General features: G+C 39.1%; 3 protein-coding genes and 1 long non-coding RNA gene across 7 annotated transcripts in view; 2 read left to right on the top strand and 2 right to left on the bottom strand.

Annotated features, from left to right (window-relative positions):
• Positions 1-1898: 1898 nt before the first annotated feature.
• si:dkey-29h14.10 lies at positions 1899-5167 on the top strand. The gene is made up of 5 exons (XM_046400544.1): positions 1899-2039; positions 2650-2791; positions 3039-3077; positions 3568-3714; positions 3895-5167. The coding sequence occupies exons 1-5, from the start codon at positions 1956-1958 to the stop codon at positions 4089-4091; spliced, it is 609 nt and encodes a 202-aa protein (XP_046256500.1). The 5' UTR covers positions 1899-1955; the 3' UTR covers positions 4092-5167.
• Positions 5168-9043, bottom strand: iqcg (IQ motif containing G). 2 transcript variants are annotated; one of them, XM_046400542.1, is made up of 10 exons: positions 8919-9043; positions 8487-8616; positions 8284-8318; positions 8079-8201; positions 7817-7901; positions 7503-7664; positions 7180-7254; positions 5633-5764; positions 5453-5542; positions 5168-5342 (listed from the first exon to the last, which is right to left on the bottom strand). In XM_046400542.1, exons 2-10 carry the CDS (start codon positions 8613-8615, stop codon positions 5223-5225), a joined length of 951 nt encoding a protein of 316 aa, XP_046256498.1. In that variant the 5' UTR covers position 8616; positions 8919-9043; the 3' UTR covers positions 5168-5222. The 2 variants fall into 2 exon arrangements, with proteins under 2 accessions (XP_046256498.1, XP_046256499.1); XM_046400543.1 differs by having other exon boundaries at positions 8487-8592; positions 8919-9011.
• Positions 9044-9946: 903 nt separating this feature from the next.
• Positions 9947-10843, top strand: LOC124065182. Its single transcript, XR_006844373.1, has 3 exons — positions 9947-10194; positions 10336-10412; positions 10560-10843. It is a non-coding gene; the product is annotated as an uncharacterized LOC124065182 (long non-coding RNA).
• Positions 10844-11475: 632 nt separating this feature from the next.
• Positions 11476-16782, bottom strand: part of spire1b (spire-type actin nucleation factor 1b) — a 34843-nt gene continuing 29536 nt past the window's right edge. For all 3 annotated transcript variants that reach the window (XM_046400354.1, XM_046400352.1, XM_046400353.1), the window contains 5 exons: positions 15353-15490; positions 15147-15217; positions 15004-15031; positions 13587-13867; positions 11476-13146 (listed from right to left, as the gene is read on the bottom strand). In XM_046400354.1, the coding sequence (XP_046256310.1) occupies positions 12891-13146; positions 13587-13867; positions 15004-15031; positions 15147-15217; positions 15353-15490 (774 nt within the window). In that variant the 3' untranslated portion in view covers positions 11476-12890. The remainder of the gene's footprint in view (positions 13147-13586; positions 13868-15003; positions 15032-15146; positions 15218-15352; positions 15491-16782) is intronic.

The raw sequence follows: 16782 nt of genomic DNA, 5'->3' as shown, positions 1-16782 counted from the left end.
ACTGATATCTCCATTTATACTTTTGACTTGTTTGAAAATCTACTATATTTTGTCAGTTTGGTTCCGTCGTGCATAAAAACATTGTTGCGATGGCGCCCTCTATGTTCACTTCTGGTACATTCATAACATTTTCCTGTGATTGATTACTCAGTAGCACTTTCGGTACTATGATTCCGTTCTAGAGTTTATTATATGTAGTGTTAATGCTACCATATCAAGCCTGATGTTTTTCTGATTGATTTGGGGGAACAACCCTGCATGCTGTTCACAGGTGTAGACTTGACGGGAGGGCAACACTCGCTGTCTGTCTGCGCATTCAAGCTTTTAGGCTACACTCGCCTTCACTAAAGAGAAAGTGAAAGTTTCCACTGATAAATCACCAAATAAAAACAGGTTTCACCACACAGTTGATACCTAATGATTGCTAGAAAACCAATCTGCTAATGTATTTGATCCAGTCTGAGAGTTCAAGCAGCCTCTGGAAGGTTTACTTTATACAGTTACAGCCTTATTGCAGGCTTTTTACAAGCTTCAGTATCAGTTTTAAATTCACTCAGTATATCCACATTTGACAACTTTTTAAACTGACAGTAATTCACAGATAAAGACTTCAGGAATTCTCACTGTGAATTATATTCCTGAGGAGATCCTAGATTTTGAAAATGAGAAATGATGTATGAAATGATGATAATGTATCACTTCATAATATAAGTAAAGCTGGATGGATACTGAATGAACCTAATCCAATTTTGAATAGTAAACTGAGATTTCTTGATCTTGGAAAAGAGTGCTGTAACTAATCCTACTGCTATGAAATGGAGCTTCTCATTTCATTTCTGTTTAGCCAAAAAAGTTTTGCCAAAGAGTCACTAATGTCAGTTTTCTCAGATGAAAGAGAGAGAAACACTTTTATGTCTATATGTCAAAAGTTTATTTCCAGGATGCTTGAGTGAGGCCTTTTCAGTTAGTTTTATCGTGGTATAAATGAGTTCTTAAATCTAATCCCTCATTTAGACTATGTGCCATTCATAATAATAATATCACTTATGGGTCTTTTTTATATCTCGCTTGTATTTTTTGTCACTTCCAATGTGTATATGGCACATGTAAATTGTTTTCAAAGTATCTCTCATTTAGTGACACTGCATGGAAACAAAATCTCTTTCATATCAGCTGCAGTACTTCCTCACAGACCCACCTCTCTTTTCATATAAGACGTAATCCGTGTCCATCATTAAGCAAACCGCTTGCTCAGCAAACTCATCCATGTGGTTATCCCCCATTGGCTGATATACAGTATTTGTCTGTATGTGATTGGTTATTTCCTCCATGATAGTGCAAGTTTTGTACACGTACACAAAACAGCAGCTAGCTGTGGCATCATTTTCCTATTTACTGATGCCAATGACGTGTACCAGTAATTTAATTTTGCTTTTATGCATTTGCTTTGTAAATCAAAACACAATATGAAGACTTATGGGTTTCTACACATGGAAATGAGAGTATAGGAGGTGCAGTGAATGCATCAGGACATGGCTTTATAGCCCAAAGAAAATGAATATATGACACTTCAAATTTAACTTAATATTTAGCTTAATATTTAGAAGTATCTGCAGTATTGCTGTTGTGTCATTCACTGACAAATATATAGCTTTATCCTACTGTTCTACTTACTCACTGCAATCAGACAGACACCTGGAAAATGTTTCTTATGAGGCTTAATGTTTTAGGGCCACTGTTGTTTCAGCCCGTGTTCGGTGCTTAGATGAGCGATTTCAAAATGAAAACAAAAAAACACATTCATTATGTTGTCCTATGCTAAGCGTAAGTCGAACCAGACGGAAACTCCAAACTGAAGCGCGCATGCGCCGCTCCGACTGGCACTTCACGGAAAAGTATAACAGTTAGCGTCGGTAGGTTCAAGAACATATTGGGCTTTCACCTCCTCACCAAAGATGAGCAGCTACGACTCCTTAGCTCTGAGTCACTTTAATAACAGCAATTTTGGTAAAATGAAGGAAAGTTCGACGTTTAATCAGGTGAGTTTTATTTGTTTGTTTATTGCTTCTACGAACACGTTGAGATGCTTTGGAGAGTTAAGAATTCGTTTGTTGAATTAAAGAAACAACATCACATCCGACTGTAAGATAGACACCTGAAGAGATATAACCCAGTCAGCTACAGCTGAAGAAAAAGAGACCTCGAACACCTTTTATCTAGCTAATACACACACACATACACACACACACACACACACACGCACACACACACATATATATATATATATATATATATATATATATGTACAGTGCAACATATATATATATATATAATACAAATGTGGATGTTGATTATTACAAGAAGTAATAATCTTGGACTCCAAATGCTACCACTTCTGGACATTGTCATTGGCGTGTTTTGTTTTGTTTTTTTTGTTTTTTTTTTTCCTAATGACAGAAAAAAAAAGTTCCCATCCCCGAGAAAAACAACAGGTGACTCAGAAAAACAAAGCTGAGCAGCAGGTGGCATTGTGGCGTGGGCAATGCCACCCGCAAAAAAAAAATCCCCAACCCACCACCTGAAGGTACATCTCAAGATGATGTCATTGTGTTAGTTCTGAGGGCACTCCTGTCTTCTTCTCTCTTTCAGGTGATGAATTATAAAGCCACCAACATACAGAGAATTATCCAGGTGGTGCACAGGATGGCTCTCAAGAGCTGCAGAAGAGCCTGTCAGCTCTTCTGTTGTCCCATAGACTCTATGTTGTGTGAAAGGGTCACACAGTTTCCAGGTAAGAATCATTTCTATATTCATGAATGATGACAACCATAAATGTTGTTCTCATTGCCTCTATTGTTAGGTTATGTCCTGGTCCAGGGTCCGTATCTTTCAATTTGAAAGTTTGCCTTTATTTCTCAAAAACATGACATATCTTTATGATCTGCACTTTATTGTCATATTTCTATGGCAGCATACATGCACAAAGACAATTTATCACGAGTAAAATCATAACTTTACCTCTTTCACTGTCTTTAAAGCTCTAAATGATCAGTCTACCAAGGAGAAAACTACACAAGGTTAGTTTGTGTTTAAATGAAGTCTTTATTCTTTCCTCTAATCTTTTTTTTTTAATCTTTTGTGGTCTTATGTTGTATTCCATCCCAAAGGAAATGTCCTTTGTTGTTATTTTTCACGTTAGCCTTTTAGCACAGCTTTAGTTGTGCCACATTGCATTTCACTACACATGAAGTGTATTAAGCAAATAAACATTTGAATCACGAATTTTTGAAGCAGGTGAAGCGGGTTTTCCATCATTTTATGCCTCAGTGCGGTCTACCTTTTACATGAATACAGTTAACTTGAACAAAACCCTTTGACCAGATCAGTGAGTGTTCACTCATTTCCAAAGCACATTTGCCTGGGAAGCTTTTTCTGTTCTTTCTAGAACTTCATGGAACTTCATTATAATGATGTATTTCTGCTTTTACATCACTCTGGAACAACAGCTTCCCCTTCTTACATTCTCTTCCCTTTTCCACTTTCTCTCCCTTGCCCACTCATATACAGCAGCTCACCAGGGTCCTCCGTCTACAATTATGATTGTGAACATTAGCAATTCCACCTTGGTCAACTGTGCCATCGGGAACGACACCTACCAACCTATGGTGGCAGAAAGTCAGCCTTTAATGCAGGAATCTGAGCTCCAAATGTATGGTGGGTTATGGCTTAATGTTTTTTTATAGCATATTTCAAGAAATGTTAAGCAGTTTGAGCCACAATTCATACTATGATGTGTTGTATTGATTGCTTGTTTTTGTAGCAGTTGTACTAGACATATAACTCAAAGTGCACGTGTGAAGAGTAACCATCTAGGGCTTTGCTCTTGTGTTACAGGCCAGGTGAGGTGCAGCTGCGGCTGTGGAAAGCACGGATCAGCACAGACCTCTACTCCTCCTCCTCCTCCTCCTCCTCTTCCACTAACAGATCCTTCAAACATCAGCATCCACGGCTCCCGTCTAAACTTTGTCATTATTGGTGATAACAACTACATGCATGCTGAGCAGTGCGAGGCTTTGGACACACAGAGCTGATTGACTGCACACTCAAGCAACATGTTCATCTCTGGCAAGATAACCTCAGCTCAACACAATTCCAGTTACTTTTTTAATACTTTGGATTTGTCCCAGTTTCTTGCTCAAGTACATCCCAAACAGATTGTTTTGGCCGATCAAACTGATCCAAACCCCTAAGATATTCTGTTTAATATCACAGCTATATCAACTTATTGTTTCAGTCGTCATTTTTTCATTTTGACTGATAGCACTGTAATTGTTCAGTGGGACTTTTTTTTGCTTTGGTCTTGGTGTTGACATGACCAAACACTTGCCTTAGCACTGACATTTTTGCACGTACTGATTTAAAAAACACAACCATAACTCACCACAGTGTTGTAACAGCTCAGTATGTACACACAAACGTCAGCTCTCCAAACTTATCCTGAAAACAATTCTCTTGTGTAAAGGGGTTTCCCATTGTGCAATGTCGGGCTTCTGTCAGATGTGAGGACAAAGTTGGGAGCATTTTTATTGCCTTAAATTCCCTCATGGATGTGACTTTGTAGTGAGTCATCTTGTAGTGATCATCTCATCTCCCTGTAATTGTTGTGAGCTAATATGCTGATTGATGTTATTTATGAAAGGGAAAGATAAGTTGCTGTGGGATTTATTTTATTTACTCATGAAATGTACATTGTGTGACTACGTGAACAAACAGTATTGAAATACTGTGTGTCTGAAAACTTTATCATGTCATGATAAAGGCTTTGACTTATGTCCAAATGTATGGCCCATGGTCATTAACAGTACATTACTTAGTAGTGCTCATTGCTGAAAGTCAAATTGACTTCTTGCGTTTGTATATTTGGTGTTTAATCTTATTAACTGACAGCTTGACATTTTAATTCAAGTCAATCTGTGCATTAAATATGGAATAAGAGGACTTCTAATTAAGATGCTACTTTTTTGTACCATGTTACCTTCACTCAGTATTCTATGTTTCTGAATCTTCTTAAATATTGTATGAGTCTTTACTTTTATTGCATACTGTATGTTTGACAAAAACATGTTTTCTCAATTTTAGATAAAGAATAAAGAATATAAGACTTTGATCAGGAATTGCATGACTGTTAAGTGTTATTAATTAAGATATATTATTTCGACAGCTCATTTCTTCTTCTTCTTCCTCTTTCCTTCCTTCTTCTTTTTGCCTTTCTTGTCTTCCTCTGCTTTTTTAAAACTACCTAGACCCCTGCGGACCATGCAGCCTCTCCACCAGGCCTGCAGCTGCAGGATCAAAGGTCATAGGACAGGGTCAGAATCGTCAGAATCAGGGATCAGTACCCTAAATAATCGGACCAGTTGATCTAATCTGAGTTGTGATAGGTTGTTGTTACCTTGGTAGCAGCTCTAGCCTCTGCCTGCTGTTGGTGCAGTTTCTCCTGCTCCTCTCTGTCCTCCATCACCACCTGCTCCATCTCCCTGAACTGAACACAATTCAGCATCTCTTTAATGCTCGTCCAGTAGTGACTCTGCAGCTTGTTCGGCAGCTGTTCACTGAGACATGTTCAGCTCACCTTCCGTCTCATCTCCGTCAGTCTGTCCAAATTCACTGTTCTTTTACAGCATACACTGTTGAGCTGCTGCTCCTTCTCCTGCAGCATCTGCTTTGTGCGTTTCTGCCACTGCTGCAGCTGCTGCTGTAACTCCTAAAACAACAACAGCAAGCAGATTAGCTGAACAAAACCAATAACAGCAAAACAAAAACAAAAAGATGAACTTGTGGTAGAAAACACAACCAAGAACTCAAACAGTAACTAAATCCACTTTTTTAAAGTTAGTATAAATTACATGTTAGTAAATCACTCACACACACACACTACTACTACCACTACTACTACTACCAGTAACCCAATAGTTTGCAGAGTTTATTGATTATTACATTACATTTGACATTGTTCTCCATTTATACTGCTGCATCTGCTGAAACCTCAAGTGTTCCAGCTAAAATAAGATGTCAAGTTACTCTTAAAACAATACCAGCAAGGAAACCACAAGGGGCTTTAACGATGAGTCACCAAGAATCTGGTTTGCTGAATACAGACTCAGCTCAACTGTAGGATGTTGGGGTTTAACACAGAGCAATGTGCTCGGCTGAAACTGACTACTTCATAAAGATGAGCACAGGCTCTGATGGACTGTTGCGAAACTGGGTGTGTGATGACATTTCATTATAAGCCAGGTTCTGGACTTGAGCTGGCAAAATAACTAATACATAACTGACATCACTGCTCTGAGTTGATCTCTTCTGTTTGTTGGTTTAAATGTAATTAGTGAAAAACTTTACTTTTAATCTTTAAATAGTGATACCTTCATAAAGTCGTACATGGTGACAGATTTGCAATCTGTCTGTATTTATCAAATTTCTAAGAATTACACTCACAAATGTTCTTGAGAGAAGATCTTCGGTGATTTTAAAAAAGTTCATGTCACGCTTGTCAAGCAACCTACTCCTTCTTACAGCAAAGTGAAGGCATAATTTAAGAGCCACTTTATGTAACAAACAAATATTCTCAGAGCAGGACTATAAGTAATATTACTTTCATGTATTCTACTTGTGTGAAATCTTTAATGTATGCTTTCAATATTTCAAGTAACAACTAATGTGAAAGTGTCAGCAGTCTAATATATTCATGACACACAAATACACAAAACAGAAATATTAGGAAAAATACAGACATAAATACAGAACCTGGTGTGCCACAGGTTTAACTTGTGACAGTGACCTCTACTGGCATTGAGGGGATTTCTGCAGAACACAGGAACAGGATTTATACTAAAACCAAAGATAACAATCTCAAACATAAATGCCGCCATCTGATGCAACCTGCCAGATTCTAATTCTAATTCTAATTTGCATCTGTGGCACCTTGGCTGTTCAGAGAAAAGAAATAGCATAACATCAAACAGCACAAGTTATATAAAACATGAAAACAGAACATAAAAAACCACAGTACCAGCCTACACACAAAGCCACATCATCAATGTATAAAATAAGATGGAATATCAAAATCAGTGAGTGCAGAGCTGAGCAGTAATGTTATAGTAATGTTGCTTTACTCACCTTGTGTCGATTTTGCAGGAATTTCTCTGACTCCTCATGGACTCTTGACTCCTCCTTCAGCTGTTTGCGCAGCACCTGAAAGAGAAGAAGAGCACAGAAGACATGATTCAGACAACATGCAACTCTTGAACGTCACAGAACACTTGATTCACTAGTCTTCTCCTTATTATTGACAGTGCTGAGAGAGTTACGCCTCCTCCGATTTTGGACAAGAGGGGAACGGAGTTCTTGTTGGCAGTCGTGTCTGCATCTGTTTCTGTGAGCTTGGTGGGTAGATGGTGCTATCCCAGAATACATTGGAATAGATGAAAAGTTGGACCCACCTCCAGCTGATCTTCAAGCAGTTTCTTAGCCTGTCTGCTCTCTTCTTGTGTTTGCAGGAGCTGAAGCTCAATGTTTTTCTCCAGAATCCTCTTCTTGCTGACAATCTTTGATGACTGCTCATTAAGCTGATGCATAATGTCTTTGACAAGCTCATCCATGTCCTGAGGGGGCAGAGTATTTCAGCATCTTAAGTATTGAAATCATCAACCTTCAAATTAACATGTTTGAGTTTGTTCTCAAATGAAAGGTTAGTTCACCCATATGAACACCCTAAAAGCCAAGCAGACAGTTGTAATTTTTGTACTTTTCTCACCTGCAGTTTCTCAGTTTTCTGTTTGAACTCCTCTTGTTGCCTCTGTACATTTTGTTTTCTCTGCTCCAGCTCTCTCGTTGCCTCTCTGAGTGAAGAGACACTTACATTACTTATAGAAGACATTCTTCACTAGTGTAACACTCCTCTGTTCATAACACTCATACCACATTATGTTTACAATGTCTTCTTTTGTAGTCACATTTTTCTCTAACAATTAAAATTAGAGTTACTAGTATTGTTTCCAAATGATGCACCAATGAACCTTCTCATTTTCTCAGCCTTCTTCTTCTGTTCCTCGTCCTCCACCACCTGCTGCAAAGAACTGAAACTCTGCTTCTCCTCCAGCTCCAAATGTAGCATGGATACCTGATGTGAGATGTAGTGACTGCAGAGAGACAGAGAGACAAATGTAATCAGGATAAAATCTAATGTTTTTTTCTCCATTTCCACATGTCGCTATGACTCACCAGTCTTCTCTCAGCTTGGTCAGCCTGGCCTTCTCCTAGACACATAGTCACAGTAATACATAGTTTTAGTCAAAATATTTGTCCACTAAGGTCAGGACAATAAAGATAACCTAGTATCTTACTATCACCAGGTCAAAGCAGCAGACAGCTGTGTGTCCAGTTGCTTTGGACTGTGAACAGGTGATAAACACAGTAAAGTTTACCTGTGCTGCTGCAGGTCCTCGCTCTCTGCTGATCTGCACTATCAGTGTATGTTCCAGTATGTCCAGCTGGTCTGAACAGTCTTCTAGCACAGCTGCCAGCCGGAGACTTTGAATCCGGGATAAAGACATTCTGTAGAGAGTTTTTGTTGGAATGCTGGTTTATATGTAGTCAATGCATGTATTTCAAAATTAACGCTATTAGACATACTGTGCTTGCTATCCCAAATGTTAATGTGAATTTTCTCATGAATACTTAAGATTTACCAAAATATTATAAACAAGAGCTGTTATGAAAGCAGGAATGTAGGCCTACTTTCACTGACAAACAGCTAACGTCAAACTAAGAGACGTAAACAATGGCGCTTGGTGTAGCACGGTGCTAACTAGCTTTTCATTCTGTGGGAAAAACGATGCCCAGATAAAAACACTTACTTCAGTTCTTGCAGTAACCGTTAATTTCGGGTAAATGACAACGACAAAGACAACAGAGCTAGTTATTCCTAGCAGGAAGTGTGAAAGTTTACGCGTAACTATGGTAACACACCGGGGTATCTTTTATCACATAACTTTATGAAAAGGGCAGTAGATTGAAATAATTTATTTTTTTATTTACTCCATTATTATTATTATTACTATTATTATTATTTTGACATATTCAGAAGAGCACCCTAGTTTTCTACCTCATCTGACGCAACAGAAATAAATGTATCTTCCTTAAAAGAAAGAGACTATGCAGAAAACTTGAGGGGTACAGGTAACAGACAATGTGTTCATATCTATTTAACTAGTGAAAAATAGTCAAAGTACACTCCAAAGATGGCGACTGAACAATCTTTAATGATAAAAGTTATTAGCTGTGCACAGTATGGCAGTAAATGGAAACTAACGTCAGAGACCAGAGTCAGGTAAGCTCTCTGTTACTGTTACGATAAAGGATGTGAAGAGTCCGGGACTCAGTAAGAGGAACAGCAATCGCAACCTCCGCCCATCAGCAAAAAAAGCGTATATAATTCAGTTCAATTCAGTTTTATTTATATAGCACCTTTTACAATCCAAATTGTCTCTAGGTTCTTTTACATAATATATAAGAGTGTTTAACACACAGCATAAATCGTGCCCGAATCAGCACTTCCTGGAGGACCTACAGCCTGTGGAGTGCTTTGCCAGCATTTGTATTTCTGCAGCGTGATATTTCCCTTAACCTGACAATGTGCAGTGGGAAATATTTGATTCATGTGGTCGAAACTGATTGCTTTGCGGGGAGTCTCTCGTTTACCTGACTAACCATTTATCCTTCAGGGCATCCCTCCTTGTCAAAACTTTTTTCTCTGACTTTGGTGACTTTGGCTGGTGTCTTATACAGGGGTGGCACAGACGCAAACACATATCAGAACAGCATTTTCTGGGGTCAAACCCCTTTCTGGACACATCTCTGCAACTGACATTACTGAACAGCAGGGGCACACTGACGTAATGCTGTCATCAATAAGGACTTTTATGATATCACTTCCTAATATTTTCATAAATTCTGGTCATTATTATAACAAGACTGGGTTTGATTTTGTGATCACTATGGATTTGATATCAATATTGTTATAAAACATGTTTGTAATGGTGTTAGTTATACAGTGGTATTGTTTCAGGTATAATGCAAAGGAAAACGGAAGAAGACAAACTAGAAGAACTTTGGACTAGGCCACCGTAGACTGTAAGGAGCAATCACCTGCTGTATGTCTGGATGTTTTCTGCCAACCTGAAGAAGGGTTTTGATAGCTCTGCTATACAGAAGCAAAAGTGGCTCTAGCTCTTACAGTCATTTTTTTATTCATTATTTATGGCACTGAAAAAGCCTACGGAGGCCAGAGCCTAAGATGACGGTCCACTCAGCCAAGCCATCCACACAACTGCATCTGTCTGCTATGTCAGGTAATCATCTCAACTGCCTTCAGCTTCCTTTCATTCTGGGTTTTTCCCCAGTTCTATAAATATGACCCACTGACTAGTGTGCAGAGGCCATTCAAGGTTTGAGCACGTCACCATGCCTACTAACTGTGTTCTGAACGACTTCCTAAGGTCCCAACCATGTGCTTGGCTCTGAAGAAAGTTTTGGCCGCTTCATTGTCTCTCTACTGGCCTTGTGACTTGATTGTGACATCTTGCTGGGTACTTCCTCTCCTAGAGATCACCAAACCCATGGAGGCAAACACTGCTACACGGAGGAGCTGGTAACGCCTGATTATCTTCCTCTCCTGGATTACACCCAAGCATTAACTACTGTGTCAAAATTAAGTTTCAAGTTGAATCAAGTTGAGAGATTAGTGGTAAGACAAAGAATATACAGATACTTTGATCAGGTATTGCATTACAGTTTATTATTGTAGTCATCATTTGTTGCACTCTCTGCAGGGAGTTACAGTTTAAAGGTAATACAGACTGAGGGTACAAGCTATACCGTAGTACATGCATGATGCTGTCACACTGTGAGGATTCTTGTGTGGACTTCCCACTCCCTGTGAACACACTGTACTATGGGGATAGTTTCTTTCTCAGAGATGCAGATCCACAGTAGTCTCACTGTCAAGATACCATTGAGGCAACACAGCTGATCTACAAACAAACCATTAGAAACAAAGTATGTACAGTTACTGTAACAGTAGATGACTGTTCAACATATGAGTGTGATCATAAAAGGCAATTCTTAAGGCAGACACATCTTAAGGAAGAAGATGAGGAATGTGGTGAAGAAACAAATAGACATCCAGGCCACAAGTCAGGTGCTTTTTCCTGCTAGTGAGGCGCTGGATGATGGATGGAAATAAAAAAGGCATTAATTAAGCATGTCCTCAATGGTAAGACAGTATGTTTTCTTCTTGCCTGTACAGTGAACTTGATTTCATAAAGTACATATCTGTACAAAAACATGAACATGAGGCATTTTATTATGACTAATCTTCACACAATACACAGACAAGTCAGCAACTTAATGTAAAGAAAAGTGAAGGATTTAAAATCTGCTATATATTTAACAACGCATTAATTTAAAGGTATTTCAAAATGTAAAAATATGTAAATATTTCCTGTAAATTATTAAAAGGCAAATTTGAAAACCTTACACATGGTACTGCAGGTAATAATGTTTGTATGCCTGTCTGAGTGCACATCTGAGTAATCTTAAACACAGGTTGCAGATGACTATGCAGCGTGAATGTATGATTAAGAAATGTGCTTAAAGGCTCTAACATGTTTGTTTATAGCTTGTCACTATAAGGGATTCAGTCCAGCAACTAACTTTGACATTTTCTGTCAAAGTTAGAATGGTTTTGGTTGAAAGATTTATGTATTTTTGTTGCTATCACATTTTTTGAGCTTGATCCGTATGAAGACCATAAAAAGTATTTGCAGCTTCAATTAGACCACTCTTCTTCTGTCTCTTGTAAGTCCTCTTAGTGTATGGGAGTACAATACTATAATCAACCACTGTTTATCCAATCATAATCACCCAGTACTGATAAAGCAGCTCAGCTGATTGTTACACTCTAAATGCTTGATATTTAGATTTAAAACCGTGTTTTAATGAGCAGGGATCACTTATGCTACAAGACTTTTCTTGACATGACATACAGATTAGAATGTGGTTATTATTTGGCACGAAATCTGCGTAAGAACAGAAGATGTAACCTAAATGTGACGTAAAAACTGACATGCCTTCTCAATAAAAGCAGAACCGTGCTTTCAAGTATCCTTAGAGAAGACGGAAGTGGGGACAGTTTCACTGAGCATCATCAGCAAATTATTTTGCTGATTAAAAACAAAGGGTGACTTTTCATTGAACAATCATTTACTGTGCACACATGTAAAAAACTCAGTTGAAACTCATACAAAATGTACAGTTTAATATTCCATATTTCCTTGAGTGTCACTCTCGGTTTACAGCACAGTCTCTCTGCAGGACTTGTGTCTTCTGCAGTGTCAGTGCCTGAGGAGGTCAAACACACATCAATCATTCTTGTGCTTATTGATTTGAGTGTGAGTTGGGTTGGACGATGCTGTTGTGCCATCAGAGGAGAGGGGCGTCATTCCACTTCGAGGCATTGCCACTGGCCATCACAGCAGTTCTTATCTGTTTTCTTAAACACTGCGGCCGGAGAATAAAGGATCATCTATGATATGATAAAAAAAACAAAAAAAAAACATCGGCAACTCTACAGGAGGTTGTTGTCTGAACAATCTGTACACAATGATCAGGAGAGAGCAACAGCACCTACACTGAAGTTCATATCAGCCATTCTAATGGCTTTATCTGACTGAAGTACACATGTACAGTAAGATAATATCCAGTGTTCAGTCTTTATAATTGTGCCATTGCAGTTGGAAGCAGCCAAAGAGAGAGAGAGATGAAGAGCTTTAGATCTCCTTGATTGTTCGTTCAGAGGGCCGGTACTCCTCCCTTCCTTTAGGGGAGGACAAGTAGAAGGACTGAGTCTTGCGTTTTAGGCGAGCTCTCTTGGTGGCCAGTGACAGGCTGTGCTTGCTGGACGCAATAATGTCAGTGATGAACTTCTTGCAGTCCACACACACCTCCATGGTGGCCCAGTCCTCTGTCAGTTCTGGGGGAAGCTCCAGTTCTTCGTGGGATTTCAAAGAGCCGTGCTTGGAAAACCTACATGGAACAGAAACAAGAAGACAGCTTCGTGTTGACAAGATCAGAAAACGCTTTATTATTGCTTGGATTACATTTTGGTTTCCTGTGACTAACTGTCCAAACTATCCAGGAATTGTTGTCTTAGGTAACTCAACTCAGTATGTTTTTGGATAAGTAAAGATTTCACTCCTCAGTGTGTCCATTACTGGCACTGTTCATAGCGCTTTTGAGCCACTAGATGTCACAGTGACAGTGTACTATGAGGTGGACAGATGGCACTCAAGCAACAACGACTATGATTGATTCACCTTTTTAATTAATTTTGTGTTCATGACCAAATGTGTTTTCAGCTTTTGTATGTCTTGTCTTGTTCATGCATTTTTTTTTTTTGCTCGACTAATACCATAAGTGTACATGACATGTACTTTTGTCTGAAAAATTGTGTTCACAGCTCTTACTTGGACATGGTCTTGTGAATGCCGTGGCGTTGTGGGCTACTGGAAGATTTCTCAGACTTAGCAGCAGTTGCTGCTCCTGAGGCTTTTCCAGCTCCTTTAGTTGCTCCTGTTGTTGGTCCTTTCAAAGCGGGGGGTGCTGTGGCTCCTCCCACTGCTCCTCCAGCCACAGAGAGTGCTTGTCCTACAGCAGCCATAGCACTTACCCTCTCCCTGGGGAGAGTGTTTGTCGAGCCAATGGAGTAGATGGGCAAGCTAGAGTAAGGCTTGGATGGCAGCCGCATCTTTTAGGGATGGAAGGCATGAATGTTAATAAGAAGAAGCAGAACGATTACTAAAAAACAATACTGAGAGCAATTATAGGCCTACATTTTATTAACCTTCATGTCTTCACTTCACTTCATGGTCTTGGCTGAGGCTTCAGGTTCGTCCCTATTCTTAATGTTTCTACTGTTTTCATTTTCCTTGTGTTTCCTGGTCACCTTTGAAACCTCCATCACTAGACACACTCTGGATAGATGATTTCTTGCCGGTGTTACATACTGCACCACTCGGCTGTGCATGGTTATCTCCCGTAACCTTCACATGTATATCTAGAGTAATTTAATTCCCTCATTCTACTCCCTTGTTTCTGGTGTAAACATGACCAAAACTACTGTATATAACTGACACACTAACTGGTCCGCAGGGAGGATTTCCTGTAGTCTGCCCTACCCCCTACAGATGTCACTGTTGCTCCACTGTTTCATATAGCCCTGACAACAAACTTCCTTCATGTGTGGTAGAAGCAGCAACTTGAAAAATCAGTAATCAAGGATGGCCAACAACCCCAGGTAATGAGCCTCATTTGTTGGTCCTGATTCTAGGCATTCCTGGGTCCTTTGGTGAGTTCGGTGGTGCCTGTTGTTCTGCCAGCAAGACATTTCTGGTGGCCCATGATAAAGTTGGATACCAAGACTTTCATCTAAGCATGCCTGCTTAGTGCATACCCAATGGGGAAATCGTCACATCTTCAGCTTTGCCCCCTGGCTGTACCCAGCCACCCCTGGTCACACACTGCACTCAACTTTTGCTCTCTTAAAAAAAACAAAAACATTCCAATAAAGGCTGTTGCTGAGAAACTCCAGTCACTACCTCTGTCCTTTTGAAATCGTAGGCCATCAGTATGAAAACTCAAACTGTCTTAATTCTTGAGGATGCATCCTCTATTGAAACGTGAAGAGTCCACTGATCATCGCCTGCCCACCTCTCATTCATCACTCAGTCCTCACTACTTGAAACATCATAATCATACAAAACAGGAAGGATGTCGTTGATGTCTTCAGCACCACATAAATGTCAGCTGACTGACCAGAACTCATGTGCTTCCATCTGTAATCTATGGCACAAGCAGCTGATTGATTTATTGCATTTGACTTACCTTTTTGCAGCACTGTGAACACACAGGCCTGCAAAGACAAAAGAGAGGGGAAATAGAGAGAGCGATGTATGAAAACACTTCTGATTTGCTTTCATTTGTTTTCAAAATGTAATAGACAAAGATAATCACATAAGGTTTTTTACTTTTTGCAAAACTGGCAGACGTAGGACCAGGTGAAAAAGGAGAACCTTTTAGTTCGACAACAGAAGCAAAGCTGCAATAAGATGAAAATGATGTTAGAAGAAAAAGAAATTATAGCAAACATTAAATTATTTGATTCAATTTCAATCTTAATGTCTCAATGTCTCACAACATCAAGTTGTGCAACATGTGACACAAAAGAAGATACCTTTCCCTTCTTCATAGCGTTGTAGATGTCTTTGTACTGCTGGAACTTCTCCAGCTCTGCCTTCACCAGCACCTGTCTGATGTGCATCACCTCCTCCACCGTAAGAGACAGGCACTCCACAGGGAAACAGAACTCCTCCTGCAACACACACACACACACACACACACACATATGTACAGACATGCGCATAACAGTAAGTGACTCTGACAGCAGCAGATCCAGGACACAGGGCTCAGTGTTTATCATTCAGGACACAAGCAGCCATCCCTCTGCCCCTTTCAGAGCAGCCCATTTAGGTCCAGACTACATTTGGGCCCTAAAAATGTTCTCATTGTTTATTGAAGGAAACAACCAGGATTGTCTTTAAAAGTTGTGTTTTCCCATCATTTCACATTTTTTTTCTAATGGTGTTCATCCCTGTACATTGAGTCCGATTCAGTGAGATTGATTGTGCATTGATCTGAGAGAGTATATGCTATTTTGTCATTATATTATAGTTATTTTTCAGGGTAAACATCCTGACAGAAATACTGTTCAAACATTGTTATTTACTCTAATATAGAAATGGGTAACAAATTATTTTTACTGACCAGTTAACACACTGAAGCCGGAATTGTGTAGAATTTGTTTCATCTAATGACCTGACTGTGGGAAGCATCGTGTCTTGGTTATGTGTTGATGTGAACAATATACAACACAGTTTCTGAGAAATTTTGGTTTAATGTACGTGTTAATTAGATGTTGTTTATGAAAATTCTGATGACAAAACACTTAATTTTAAGGAATGTAATAACAGCCGGGAATGAAGAAGAAGAAGAAGACGACAGAGCAGCCAGAATGATATTGAATGTTTGACACAAATACCAGTATTGACATTTGAGATTTCTAAAAGATTACAGGTAATGAGGAAAATGTAACGTTGATTAAAACATGAAGGCAACTATAATAAGATCACATTGTGATTATGATTACATGTTTGATTATATCTTTAAAATGGCAATTTTTTTCAACTTTCCTAGCAACGGCATCCTGCTGAAACCCTTTTTAACATACACAACTGAATGCTGTAGCACATAAGTGCATTGTAATTCTTGCTGATCTCATGACTACAGACAGAACAGATTGCGTTCTAACTGAACGAGAGGCAAGGAGGGCAGGAAGCATCAGACAATTTCAGCTTTTCAAAATCTTCAGTATTTTACATTTACAGTCCCACAAATAAAGATGATGTCAAAATCACACGTTTTATTGCACATGGACCCCACCACTAGCAAACAAATGATTTGTTTAACACTCGAGCAGATTTAAATGAATCTTAGCTGCAGCTACCTACTTGTGTTTGAGTGTTAAAATATGATCTAATGCAATGAGGTGAATGATTACCGAATAAATGATATAGCCTGCTCTATAGGTGAATGTTCTCTAAGGAA

This window comes from Scatophagus argus, chromosome 9 (assembly GCF_020382885.2).
Source record: "Scatophagus argus isolate fScaArg1 chromosome 9, fScaArg1.pri, whole genome shotgun sequence".
Classification (NCBI taxonomy): domain Eukaryota; kingdom Metazoa; phylum Chordata; class Actinopteri; family Scatophagidae; genus Scatophagus; species Scatophagus argus.
Note: the sequence above shows the minus strand (reverse complement) of the source record. Positions and strands in the feature narration are given on the sequence as shown.

Excerpts from the sequence above, each read along its gene's own strand:
- iqcg (XM_046400542.1), bottom strand. The coding sequence starts at position 8,615 with ATGTCTTTATCCCGGATTCAAAGTCTCCGGCTGGCAGCTGTGCTAGAA. Across the intron at positions 7,665-7,816 it reads AGAAAACTGAGAAACTGCAG|GACATGGATGAGCTTGTCAA; the intron begins GTGAGAAAAGTA and ends CTGCCCCCTCAG. Across the intron at positions 5,543-5,632 it reads TGACGGAGATGAGACGGAAG|TTCAGGGAGATGGAGCAGGT; the intron begins GTGAGCTGAACA and ends AATTGTGTTCAG.
- si:dkey-29h14.10 (XM_046400544.1), top strand. The coding sequence starts at position 1,956 with ATGAGCAGCTACGACTCCTTAGCTCTGAGTCACTTTAATAACAGCAAT. Across the intron at positions 2,792-3,038 it reads AAGGGTCACACAGTTTCCAG|CTCTAAATGATCAGTCTACC; the intron begins GTAAGAATCATT and ends CTGTCTTTAAAG. Across the intron at positions 3,715-3,894 it reads ATCTGAGCTCCAAATGTATG|GCCAGGTGAGGTGCAGCTGC; the intron begins GTGGGTTATGGC and ends CTTGTGTTACAG.